Below are 12,758 nucleotides of genomic sequence, written 5' to 3'. Positions count from 1 at the left end.
GAGATGCACACTTTCAACTTACAACGGGAACGGGTCGCATTCAAAACAGCAAAACTGAGAGTTCTATTTATTTATTTTTTAAAGATGCAAAAAATAAGCAATTTATAAATAAACCGGATTGAATAGTAAAATTAGTTGTTAATCTTACGCATGTCATTTGCTGCCTAAAGTGTACAGCTTAAAGACCCCTTGCGGTTTTTAAAGTTGTTTATATGTATATGTGGTGTTTTTAATATGCTTCAAGACAAACCATGTGCAAATTCATAAGTCAACACCATTGATGAGTATTTTCTCCTTAAAACTGCAGTGGAAAAAAATGTGGTTTGAAATCGCCGGCGTTTCTTACATTCCAAACCACCGTGTAACCAATCACGTCAACGTGCGGGAGGGCTTTAGCATATCATTAACTGTGAAGCAGGGGAGTCTCAAGAGAAGTCAGTTAATCTCGCTATATTTTTCTATTGATATTAAAAATCGGGTACATTTATCAAATTAGCGGGTGAATTATGTCTGTATATTACAATGTTATGATGAACTGCATGCCTTTCTTTACTGACGATCTAAGTTGTTCAAAGCGTTTCTAAGGATGCAGATTGTTAGAAGGCACCTGCCCGACTCTGAGATGGCGAATGGGAACACGGTAACATTAGGGACACGTTATTAGCTGTTTGATAGTCAAGCCAAAGGCTAGTCATATTAATTACCGTTATTATGAGTCCGACATTGTAGAGAGCGATACATAAAGCGCATTGCCATTCTGATACATCGACTTGTAGACGAGCTTGTGTGAGTGAGTGGAGGCGGGGCTCATTTGCATATTCATGCTTCCGCATATACTAAATGAAGCAAGGGTAAAGAGTTACACTCAAGCTATTTTAAGGCATGAATACATTTTGTTTCACTGGACAAAACTTTTAGATATGCCATTTTGGTGATCAAAGTTACGTTTTAAGGGATACAATTATTGACAACAGGGAGACTTGTGCGTAGCGTGTTGGGATCTCAAGAACTTTGCAACCTAAAAACATTGATTGTGGATCAAAAGAGGTTGCGAATCCCTGCCATACACAGTCATGAATCTTCCACTCCATCTGAGACTCATTCAGTCATGTGCGTTTGACTGTATCTATCAAGTGTGTATGTGTAAGACTAGGGCCGCACCTCTTTGCTGCTTATTTAATGAGTACAAGTTCTACCAGAGGCCTCCCGGGCCGGAGCAAAACACGACATGGAGTCAGAACCGGGAGGAGAACGAAGAGGAGGATAGAGAAGACCTGGATGCATCACTGCTGTCTCTCTCAGCTTCTGACAACCCTCCTGCCATCTCTGCCTGCCTGTGCCCACAGCGAATGCTGTGCCCCCATCCCCCCACCAATCAGCAGGCGACACAGCCTGTGACATCACAGTGCAGTCAAATTTCCTGTGATCCAATCCGTGCATGTTGCCGAGCCTTACTGAGACTGAGACTGAGGGTGAAGGAAAGACAGACAGAAAGAGAGTGAGTGAGTGAGTGAGTGAGGGAGAGAGTTAAGTGCAGGGAGTGAAGTTGAGTGAAGAGAGACAGACAAAGAGCGAGCGATACAACGAACAAGCCAACATTTAAAAAAGAGATACTTAAAGATACAAAAAAAAAGTTCAAAGGACGTAGGGCTGCGCAATATATCGAATTTATCGAAATATCGCAAATGTATATATCGCAATATGCATATCGCAACAGCATGCAATAAATGGGGTCATGAACAAAAGACAAAGTTTTAGCTTTAATAAGTATCAGGATATATTTAATTCATACAGTGAAAACTAAGCAATGTTTTATTTTTATATTTTATGATTCAGTATCTTTTATTAAATAAACCTAATGTAGGATAACCTGAAACCCTGTGGTTTACACTGATGTTAAAATAACACTTCTTATGCTACAGTAAAACACTGATGTTCACTTTCAGAAGTTATAAGGATATTTTCTAGTCATAAAAAGAATGTGAAACACATGTAGGTTAGATCATTTTAAATATATTTTAAAGCTAATTGAAGTTTATTTTACACACTTTAAGCATTATCGTATCGCATATCGAATATCGCATTATTTAAGGAGTTATTGCATATCGCATTTTTCTTCAATATCGCACAGCCCTACAAACTAGGGATGAACATTGTCACATTTAAGTTATCGACTTCATTAAATGGACAGGCCCACATGCAATCAGGCTGGACTTCAGGAAGTGTAGGCTGCCCTGAGCTCAACTCTCCGCGACCCGGCCGCTGCAGGAGACCCCAGCCTGCACAGGTCCTCGGAGGGTACAGAGGCCATTCAATCCCTGTCTTAGGACAATCAGACCAGGACCCACAAGACATCCGTTACTATGGCAATGCCAGTTAATTCAAGCTTATGTGCCAAACACATACACAGAGCATTAGTGCAGATCTTAGGTTATTCTTGCTCTCTGCCTCCGGCTCAGGGATTCGAGTTATACAACAACAACAACACCTCCAACAATACGGAACCAAGTGTGTGTCTTACAACCTAAGAACCAGTGGTGTGCTGGAATGCACCAGACACTTGAGTTAAACCCGCTTGTTTCAAAACCGGAACTATAAATCTGAGAAGCCCTCAGATTACATCAAAAAGATCTTAATTTGTGTTTTCCGATGATGAACGAAAGACTTACAGGTTTGGAACGACACGAGGGTGAGTAATTACTGACAGAATTTATATTTTTGGGTGAACTAACCCTTTAAGGCTGATGTTTGGATATTTTTTGTTATGTTTTTGAAAGAATTCTCTTATGCTCACCAAGGCTGCATGTATTTGATCAAATAAAACAGTAATATTTTAAATAACTTTTTTGATTTAAAATGTTATTTATTCCTGTGAGGGCAAACCTGAATTTTCTGTATCATTAATCCAGTCTTTAATGTCACATGAACCTTCAGAAATCATTCTAATATGATGATTTGGTGCTCAAGACACATTCCTTATTATTATCAATGTTAAAAAATAGATGTGCTGCTTTCTTGTGGAAAATGTGATAATTATTTTAATTCAGGATTCTTTGATGAATTAAAAGAACAGTATTTATTTTTAAATATTTAGTAACATTATGAATGCAGTTACTTTCACTTTTTTGACTAAATAATCTATCCGTGCAGAATAGGCTAAATGTATTTCTTCTTTCAAAAAGAATTTTACTGACCCAAACTTTTAAACTGTAGCCTTTATTTACAATTTCTATTTTGAGTTCATACTCTTTATTTTGTTGATAAATTATTAAATATCAATTTTTAGCTATAGATTTATGTAGTGATGTTTCGGTTTATGTCTCTGTGGTCTTTCAGACGAGACTAGTATAAATGAAAGAGAACGAGGCGTTGTGTGTGAAATTGCAGGGTCTGTAAGTGTGCCACCTTCATTTACACAAAGATCCTGACACAATGTACACTATGTGACAAGCATTCAGTAGCAAGTCATTTTTCTGTCCACACTAAAAGCAAAAAAAGCAGCATGAAGTGACAAAGAAAAATCTAATATTTGATGTTTAGTCAACATCAAATGGCATTCATTCTCTACCATTCACTTTCACTGAATAGGGATATTCAAAGAGAAATAAAATGCTTGATTTTGATACTTTATTTTATTCATAGGTCATTTGTTGGAACGTAAAAACTGGTCTTCCACTCCACAATAAAGCCAGACATGAATGGACGTGAGGATTTTTGAGGAGGATTTTTGACTGGAACATCAAGGTCAAGTTCAACTGTGAGAGGGAGAGCATTTCAAGTATCCCAATGTTTCAATGTGGAGTTTCAAGGCTTATTAATCAATTTAAATTAAATTTAAACTGAAATTGATCATTATTTGCAATATTGAAATAGCCTTTATTACTTTTACTGGGATTAGTAACACTATTTTAAGGTGACAGTTAAATATTACATGTACTTACTATAGTAATAACTAAACCAAACCCTAACCGTAACTCTATAGTAAGTACATGTAGTAGTTAACTAATATTACTTAGTACTTATTTAAGTACAATGTAACTACGTCATCTTAAAATAAAGTGTAACTCTGGGATTAAAGGGGTGGTTGAATATGATTTCAGTTTTCTAATTTAGTTAGTGTGCAATGTTGCTGTTTGAGCATAAACAACCTCTGCAAAGTTACAACGCTCAAAAGTTCAAAGCAAAGGAAGATATTTGCTTTTAAAGAAATAGTTTAAGGACTACAACAGAGACTTTTTACATATTGTAAAAAGGGGCATTAGTATACCACCACTTTAAACTACAGCAAGGCTTGAATTTCCTAATAATAGCCTAAATAGCTATTTGGAAATTGGTTTTTAAAAAAACGTGACCAAAATGGATGTTCCACAGGAACATTTTATTTAATTGGAATAACATGCACTGATAAATCATGCACAACAATAAGTTTAGGAATGTGTAGTAGAAAGTAAATGGGACCAATTTTGACTGGCATGATTTGGAACAATTAGATATCACACTGTTGGTTGAACATCCCAGTGCGAGGAGTCCAAAATAGAGAGCTAAAATGTATTGTTTGTCATTACAGTGATTACCTACAGAGTATTGAGCTCGGTAAGGTCATGGAGTAAGACACGGATGCAAACAGTCAGGGCAAAATAAGCATAATGAGCAATGAATAAAAAAACGGCAGAATAAGTTCGCTAAGAACACAGCATCTGCTTGCAGGCATTTTTAGAGCTAATGGATCAAGGGTCAAATCAATTTTTAAAAATCAATATGATTTAAACACTTTATCATAAAATAAAGCTACTGCAAAAGTAATGGCAGAAACTAGTTAGCTAATCCTCTGAGCATCTTCTCAGAAACAACGCCATTCCACTCATCTCATTAAAGAGTCTCTGCCAGCTGAGGAACTATTGAATAAATGATAATGTTGCTGTTTTAACTGTCAATCACACAACTGTACTAAAGAGATAACTGCTCCTGTGGAGGTGCTTCAGGACTCTGCAGCGCTCAGAGCGGCCTGGACTGACGCTTTGCTCGGCTAAGGCAACTTGCTGTTTCTGTAACGCCATCATTACCTGTATTTAAATATTACAGAACTACAATCCCTGTTGTCTTGCTTTGTATACTCTAGATAGAATACCAAATGGCCCAGGAAGAATGTGGGAACTTTTTTCTCTCTATTTTCTGCTGTTATTTTAAGGTAAGATCAGAAGAATTATGTGGGATTATCAAAATACATTCAAATTAGCAATTAGCATTAGTTATGAGTAGAACCTTTTGGATGACGAGCATGTCTAATTCTACTGTAATCTCTTGAGCTTTAAGGGTCATTGATAAGTCCCCACTATAAAGAAAAGTAAAGTAGTTTAAAATGTGCCATATTCTTACAAATGTAATCCTTGAATTAATGTTGGTTTAATAGATTTTTAAAAAATAAATCATAAAAGAATCATTCTAAAAAGTTGTCATGTGGTGTAACCATCAAGTAAAATAACATACTTTACAAATGAATGTAAACATTTACACATCATAATAATAATAATAAATGACATATAATAAATTATAAATGGATTAATAATTCATAAATATATATTATTATTTTTTTGGGAGTCAAAAATATATGACATTTTACAACCTGTAGGAAATCCAGACTCCACAAACACCCATAAGACTGATTTTGTATATTTCCTTATATTTTTAAGAGCCTATGATATCACTTCCTGTTTTATTTTTCTGCATGTTGGTTGGGCCACATGACTTTGATTTGTCAGGTAATATTAAAGCGCACATATGCTATTTAAAAGGTTCCTAATTTTGTTTTAGAAGTCTCCTACAACAGGTTTACATGCATCCAACCAAGGTCATCAATAAAACGGAAAAAAAAAATCATAATATAAATTGCACATCACCTAATTTCTCAAAGATTCTGAAATTGGTTCATTTGAAGATTTAGTCTCTCTAAACCCCTCCTTTCATGAGCCATATCTGCTCTGTAGGTAAGACGACCCAGTCAGTTGTGATTGATCTTTCCCGAGAGAAAAAAAAAAGAAGAAGAAAAAAGCGCCTATCACCATATCTGAATTTCAGCTCCAGAGGTTTCGTCAGGGCTTGATCAGTATTTCGAAGAGGAACGATGCCGTCTACAAAGTGGATTTGCAGTGCTGAAAATAGCATTTTCTCAATATGTCAACAACAGGAACCAAACTCTTCCAGACCTCCACAGTATACAAAGTAGATGTTGTTCAAGGCAGCCAATGAGGACCATAGGCTGGCATTATGCAAATGTGTTACATTATTACGTAGGTATGTAACAGGAAGTGAGACAGGAATTGCTGAAAACTCATTTCGGCAGTTTAGAATCTATTCTTTCTTTAAATTGAACAATACATTTATTTGCCATGCACTTTGACCTTTAAAACTTTTCAGAGCTTTTACATTCACAAGCGTGATATTACACACTGCATGAAAGGTAATAATTAAAAAAGCATAATAGGTGCACTTTAATCAAATTTAATATTATAAATATAGTAACAAATGATTATGCCAAACTAATTCAGTTCTTTTCAGGAATTTAATTATTTTAATGAGGTTTTTATCCTCATTATGATATCAGAACATCTGTATCACCCTGACATTCTGATCTCCAAAAATTATCAATAACTTTTCATTCAGAAATTGAACATGCTCATCGTAGAAACTGTGTATTCAAGTCATTGCATTAATTAATTGATTTTTTCTGATTTTTTTAAAATAAATTACCAGAAATTTACCAGAAATGCCCCCTTATGCAAAGTTCTGCAAGCACAGATTCCTGGCCAGTTATTTACAGAAGACTCTACTAGCTCACTTCAGCACAAACACAATGTTAAAGCAACTGCATTTTCCCTAAGGTGGATGTAGAACAAAATGCCTTTTCAAAATGTACCACGTAATAGGCTACGGCTATTGTATTTGTACCAGACAGAAAAGTATGAAATGTTCTTGCTTTGTGGTATCATACATCAATTACTCCTAAGACCAACTGCAGGGCAAACACCCGCACAGACCGGACACATTAGAGATAGCAGACACCTGGTAAAGCTTCCCAAATACCATACATCTCTGCTCACTGCATCCATTGGCTTACGTTTCTCATTCATGGCTCCCAGCTCAAACCTGACCCATCCCGAAGACAGCCAAGTTCAACGCCACCAATCGCAATGCGATTCATTCAATTTCCATCGTTTCTCTGGCTGTTCATGGTGGTCTGTTTTGAATTTTTTTCCCTCTGATTTTCTTGGCACATTTATTCTACGCTGGAGTCTAGGAGAAGCCTCCCTTCTGGGAGAAGAAAAGAGAGCCAGAGAAAAGCCGTTAGCTCAATGAGAGAGAATTCAGGCCGACTACCTTCTCCATCAAGTGTGAGGGAGGACAAAGGAGGAAGAGAACGCTGAGGCATTGTTTCTCCCTCACAGGGCATTGTTTTAACCATTATGGCTCCACTTCCAAATTCAATACCCCAAAATCCACTCAAAGGGAAACGATGATTGTATTGGAGCTATCAGGAGAATCACGATGAAGGTATCTGGGGGTGCTTTAATGAGATCCAAATGACAGTTATGCCACATTAGTACGGCTGCGCTAAGTGTATAGGGTGCACAGCAGAGGTCTGAACATGGAGGTGTAAAATTGTGCAAAACTGGCTTCGTTCCAGTCTGAGGTTGGTCAATGTGCTTCGTTTGGTCCACTAGACCGATGAGAGAAAAAGAGAAATGGAGAGAGTGCAGATGTCGTCGATATGTATCAGGTGATGCAGTAGCCAGCGGTATGGAGGCCCTTGGAGACTCTCTGCTGGATGAAGCGCCTGGGGCCATTTTCAGCCTCAGCAGCCAAAGATGTTGCAAACACTGGGAGGAGCGTGTAACAGAGTAACAGATATTTTTGCAATGATCTTAAAGTGCTGAACGAACGCATTCACAAACCTGTGATTCATCTCTGTACAGGACATCCAGTGAGAACAGCGACTGTTCAGAATCTGCTAACTATATGCTGAGTATTACAGATCCAATACAGCCTTTGTCTAAATACTATGTGAAAACCGTATGAATTATTAAACCCTTTCAAAAAGTGGTAGGCTTACTTTGTCACATGAATACATTTTTTTAAATTAAAACTTCTTAAAATAATAGTTCAGTCAAAAATGAAAATTGTCATCGTTTACTCACCCTCATGCCGTTCAAAACGAGTTTTGTTCTTGCACTTCAAGCGAGTACAGTTGAGCGTTTGTTACCAGATTTGATGTGCTCTGTGCATGTGCATTGATCAATATTTATATATGAATAAAAGCCTAAATTAATATAAAATCTAAAATCTTATAAAGTGATCGTGTCTCTTCCGAAGACTTGGATTAAACAACTTGATATGAATTACTTTTACAATGTCTTTATGAAAATTTTGAAGTGTGAAACTTTTGATTGCGTGTACTTTCAATGGACAAAAATGATGAGAAAATATTAAATACATTTTCATTTGTCTTCAGCAGATTAATTAAAGTCTACTGGGTTTGGAACAACATTAGGGTGAGTAAATAATTACAGAATTTTCATTTGTGGGTAAACCCCTTTAAAAGTTGGTAAAAACTGTGGCAGATATTACTACAGTTCATTTGTGACACTGCAAATGAAAAGTCAAGTCAAGCATACTGCTCCTTTTCACAAATATAGTAGATAAACACAGAACCTCTGAATACTGTATACTTCATATATTAGAAAAATGTTTTTAAACACTAGAAACATGTTTAAAAACTAGACAGAAAAGAAGACTCCTGATCGGATGTCCGCAAGTTAAACCAGAATGTGTAAATTCCCTTGTAACGCACCTGATGAAAGATCAGCTTTTCTTCAGGTTAGACCAAGTTCATCAACTCCCCCTGCCTCAAGAGTAACTTCCCAAACCAATAATTACACTATGGACACTGTATAAGCACACATTCATTCTCCCTAAATCAGCATAGCCAGGATCCTAATGGATAATTGATACCAACAGGGAATCCTTTACAGAGCCAAATGCAATCACTGGAAGGGATAACTGATCAAAATTTTTACTTCTGGCATCATTTACTCCTAATGATGTTTCAAATCTATATGACTTTGTTTCTTCCACGGAACACAAAAGGAGAGGTTCGGCTCAATGACAGCCTCAGTCACCATTCACTTTCATTGTATGGAAAACAAATGAAAATGAATGGTGACTGAGACTGTCATTCTGCTTGTGCTTAACATCTCCTTTTGTGCTCAGCTGAAGAAACAAAGTCATATAGATTTGAAACATCATGAAGCGGGTGAGTAAATGGCAGAGTTTTCAATTATTTACTGTTCCTTTAAATTGATATCTGAGCTTCAGCCACAATAGTTAATTGTGTTAATTAGAGATCATTGTGAACCTCTTTTAAATGTATTAAATATATATATATATATATATATATATATATATATATAAAGGCAGCAGTGCATTATTGGCATCTTCTTTCTTTATGAAAACACCAATTTGGGTATGCCAATATACATCTTCAAGTTAATTATTTGACACATAGCATTATATATAGGCTACTTTATATCTACACAGCTTCTCCACAAGAATTGGAGTCACTGGACTCAATCTACTGGCTTAAAGTTTATGTGCCAAAACTTTCTCACTTCATCCATTACATTCAATATCTATAAAAAGTAAATTTTAAGACAAAGATTTGACACTGTACCATCCTCTCCCATTAAAACAGAGTGTTTCCGACCCGTCAGAGTGTCTTAAGTGGGGCGTGCAGCTCAAACTTTAACTTAAAAAAAAAATCAAACGCTTCTCTTATGTGTAAATTTAAGAGTTACCCGCTTGTTACTAACACTCAATGACACCCGCATGCGCTACATCATGCTAACGGCAATAAATGTAGCGCCAGTTAGTAGTAAAAACATTCTCGGGGTCCCGAAACGAGAGTGTTCCTCTTCATCTCGCTGCTCGCAATCCCCATCACCATCATCATCCTCTCACTGTAGTCCTACAGTACTTTAAAAAATAAAAGAGGAAGGACAAACCTAAAACTGCTAAGCCCTGTCGCGAAAAAGCATGAACGAGAGCGACACACACAAAAGGGCACGACATTTTTTACCCAGCATGATCTCTTACCTCCGACCCGGTACATGTTGGCTGCCATGACTGCCCCCGGTCCTGCCTGGCGTCTCCAGGTAGGGCTTTCTCTCTCCGCCGCCGCCGCTGAGTGCTGTGCGCTGGAAAATGGTGGATTGATCAATACGAAGCGGACTAGTGAAGGGATCTTAAAGAGACAGTGCACATATTTTTACGAAGCCGCGTTCCACGGGGCGGTGTGAGGGATCTCGTTCAGAATCACCCGCGTGTTTAGAAACACCTTCTCAACAAAGCGGGATCCTTACGCAGGAGCAGAGACTCGGGCCACGGGGCTGGAGAGAGCAGCGCGAGAGGGGAGGGGAAGGGGGTCTGCACGGGCAGCATCACTCGCGTTTCCCCGCCTACTTCAAATGACCAAAACCATTGCTGCTGTACTACTTTGGACCCGCTAGAGGCGAAATGAAACAAATAAACAACTGTTGCTCTCAGACTAAGTTTCAAACAAAGATCTAAACGAGTTGCCAGTTCAAGGAAAGACATTTCTCTCTGTGGATGATCATATTTGAGTAACTAGATTTTTTTCTGAAGAAAAGCTGAGTGGCGCCTTCAAAATGTTAGATTTGCCTCTGTATGGTGCGGTGCTGAGTCCAAAGATCGCATCCCAGTGTCTCTATATATAATATTCTGATGCTGAGATTTGGCTGGGTCATGGGTCACCATATGTTTGCTATAGTTGCTAGAGCATGAGTAGGCCTAGGAGTTGCTACAGTGTTGCCGAATGTCTGCTTGTTGGCCTGAGTCAAAAGAGGCCACCAAAGACTCATATGATTCATTTTTCTACTTTTTCTTACTTTACTTTTCTCTCTTTTTTGCGTTGTTGCATTTCATTTTTTGTCTTGTCTTCATCTTCGTTTGTCTTGTCTTTCCTCAGTATGCAGAGGTTTTGTCTGGAAAAAGAAAATCAGTTTTACCTGCCAAGCAATAGTTAGAGACAGTCTGAATATGCCTAGTTCCCTATAGTCAAAAATAGTATGTGAAAAGAGTAGTAGCATACACTGTAAGAAAAAAAAGTGTCTGCCTTAAATTTTACAATCAATTTGGATGTCATTTCAACTTAAATTACATTACTTAAAAAATGGGTTGAATCTTTAAACATAAAAAAAGTTAGAAAATTGTTTCTTATTTTGATGCGTTAAAGCAATGTGAAAACATATGTTGTTGTCATATAACTTATTGATCATATAATTTCTACTGTGTATGTCCGAATTTACATGTTCATAAAGCACAATGCGAAAAGTACCCGGATGACCTACTAGTTCTGGCATGAAGTGTGCATCTGATGGACACTTTACTATCCCATGAGGCCACAGGAGAGAAGTTGGAAATGGAAGTGAAACAAAACTTACACCGTAAGTCACATGACAATGGTGACACGGTGAATATACTACGTCCGGATTTCATTCATACCGCATAGGACATAGTCATTTTTATTCAAATGTAGCTACCAGTATATGTGATTTCAGATGCAGCTGGGGATTGTGGTGATGGATTTGGATATACTCACTGCTGAAAAGATCAGGATATTTGGTCGCCAAAATATGTTGTGTCTTGGATGCTGGTCTCCAAATAGGCAATTAAAAATCTTAAAAAGACTTCCTTGGTCAATCAGCTTCACCCGCCAAGTTTTGGTCAACAGCATGGCGTGGAAATTCATGCAGGTCTAAGTCTAATTCAACCTGAATAAATCGCATAATTAACTATACTTTTCACATTAAGCTTAACTGTGGGTTAATGTATTTTACTAAACCTGGGCTGACGCCACTTTTAACTCTGGATAACATTTGCAATTTTAGAGGTTCAAACTTATTTTAACCACTTTAAAAGGAATAGTTCACCCAAAAATTTTGTGATTATTTACTCACCACCGTGTTGTTCCAAACCAGTGTGAGTTTCATTCTTCTGTTGAACACAAAAAAAAATATTTTGAAAAATGTTGGAAACCAGACAGTTGATGGTAGCCATTGACTTTGATCGTAACCATGTGACTTTGCCAAGTAAGACATCAGCATATTTTGTTGATCCTACAATCAGAGGGAAATGATAGGTAGCCTACATAACACTGATGTTGTAAGCCTTGGCATAAACTGTAAACTTCTCCCTCAAATCTGATTGGTTGATTGGAATGTTGTTTCAGGGTCAACAAAGAGGTTCACATTCACCTCATTGACTTCCATTTTTTTTTCTACTGTTTGATTATCAACATTTTTTTATACCTTCTTTTGTGTTCAACAGAAGAAAGAAACTCATACAGGTTTGCAACAACTTTTTTCATTTTTGGGTGAACTATCCCTTTAAGGTTTACAGTGTGACACATAGAACAAGACAACTATGATTTCGTTAACCCAGGCTTAAAAAATGGCTCTGGGTTTATATGTCAAGTGTGAAAAGCCTAATGGTCATCTTGTGGAGCTAAGGGAGATGGTTTTAATGACAAAAGTCTGTCTTTCTGCCTGAAGCACCTTCTGGTACATAATAAAGAAATGCGGTAGTTTCTATGTCTGTTTAAGTTCTGAGCAAGTAGTCTAAACATTGGTTGACAGTTACTTAACCAGATTTTTATAAACTGAGGTCCTGTTTTATTTATTTGTTCA

At 37.2% G+C, this 12,758-nt stretch overlaps 1 protein-coding gene and 1 long non-coding RNA gene across 3 annotated transcripts in view; one reads left to right on the top strand and one right to left on the bottom strand.

Moving 5' to 3' along the window:
* The window catches only part of mta1 (metastasis associated 1), a 45,186-nt gene extending 34,725 nt beyond the window's left edge, over positions 1-10,461 (bottom strand). The window contains exon 1 of one of the 2 annotated variants that reach the window (XM_079631972.1): positions 10,147-10,461. In XM_079631972.1, the coding sequence (XP_079488098.1) occupies positions 10,147-10,174 (28 nt within the window). In that variant the 5' untranslated portion in view covers positions 10,175-10,461. The remainder of the gene's footprint in view (positions 1-10,146) is intronic. The other variant, XM_079631973.1, reaches the window with a different exon arrangement.
* Positions 2,501-4,336, top strand: LOC307008805. The gene is made up of 2 exons (XR_013799904.1): positions 2,501-2,689; positions 3,643-4,336. It is a non-coding gene; the product is annotated as an uncharacterized lncRNA (long non-coding RNA).
* Positions 10,462-12,758: the final 2,297 nt, after the last annotated feature.

Source organism: Phoxinus phoxinus (genome assembly GCF_949152265.1).
Source record: "Phoxinus phoxinus genome assembly, chromosome: 13".
Lineage (NCBI taxonomy): Eukaryota > Metazoa > Chordata > Actinopteri > Cypriniformes > Leuciscidae > Phoxinus > Phoxinus phoxinus.
This window is presented reverse-complemented; position numbering and strand designations above follow the sequence as displayed.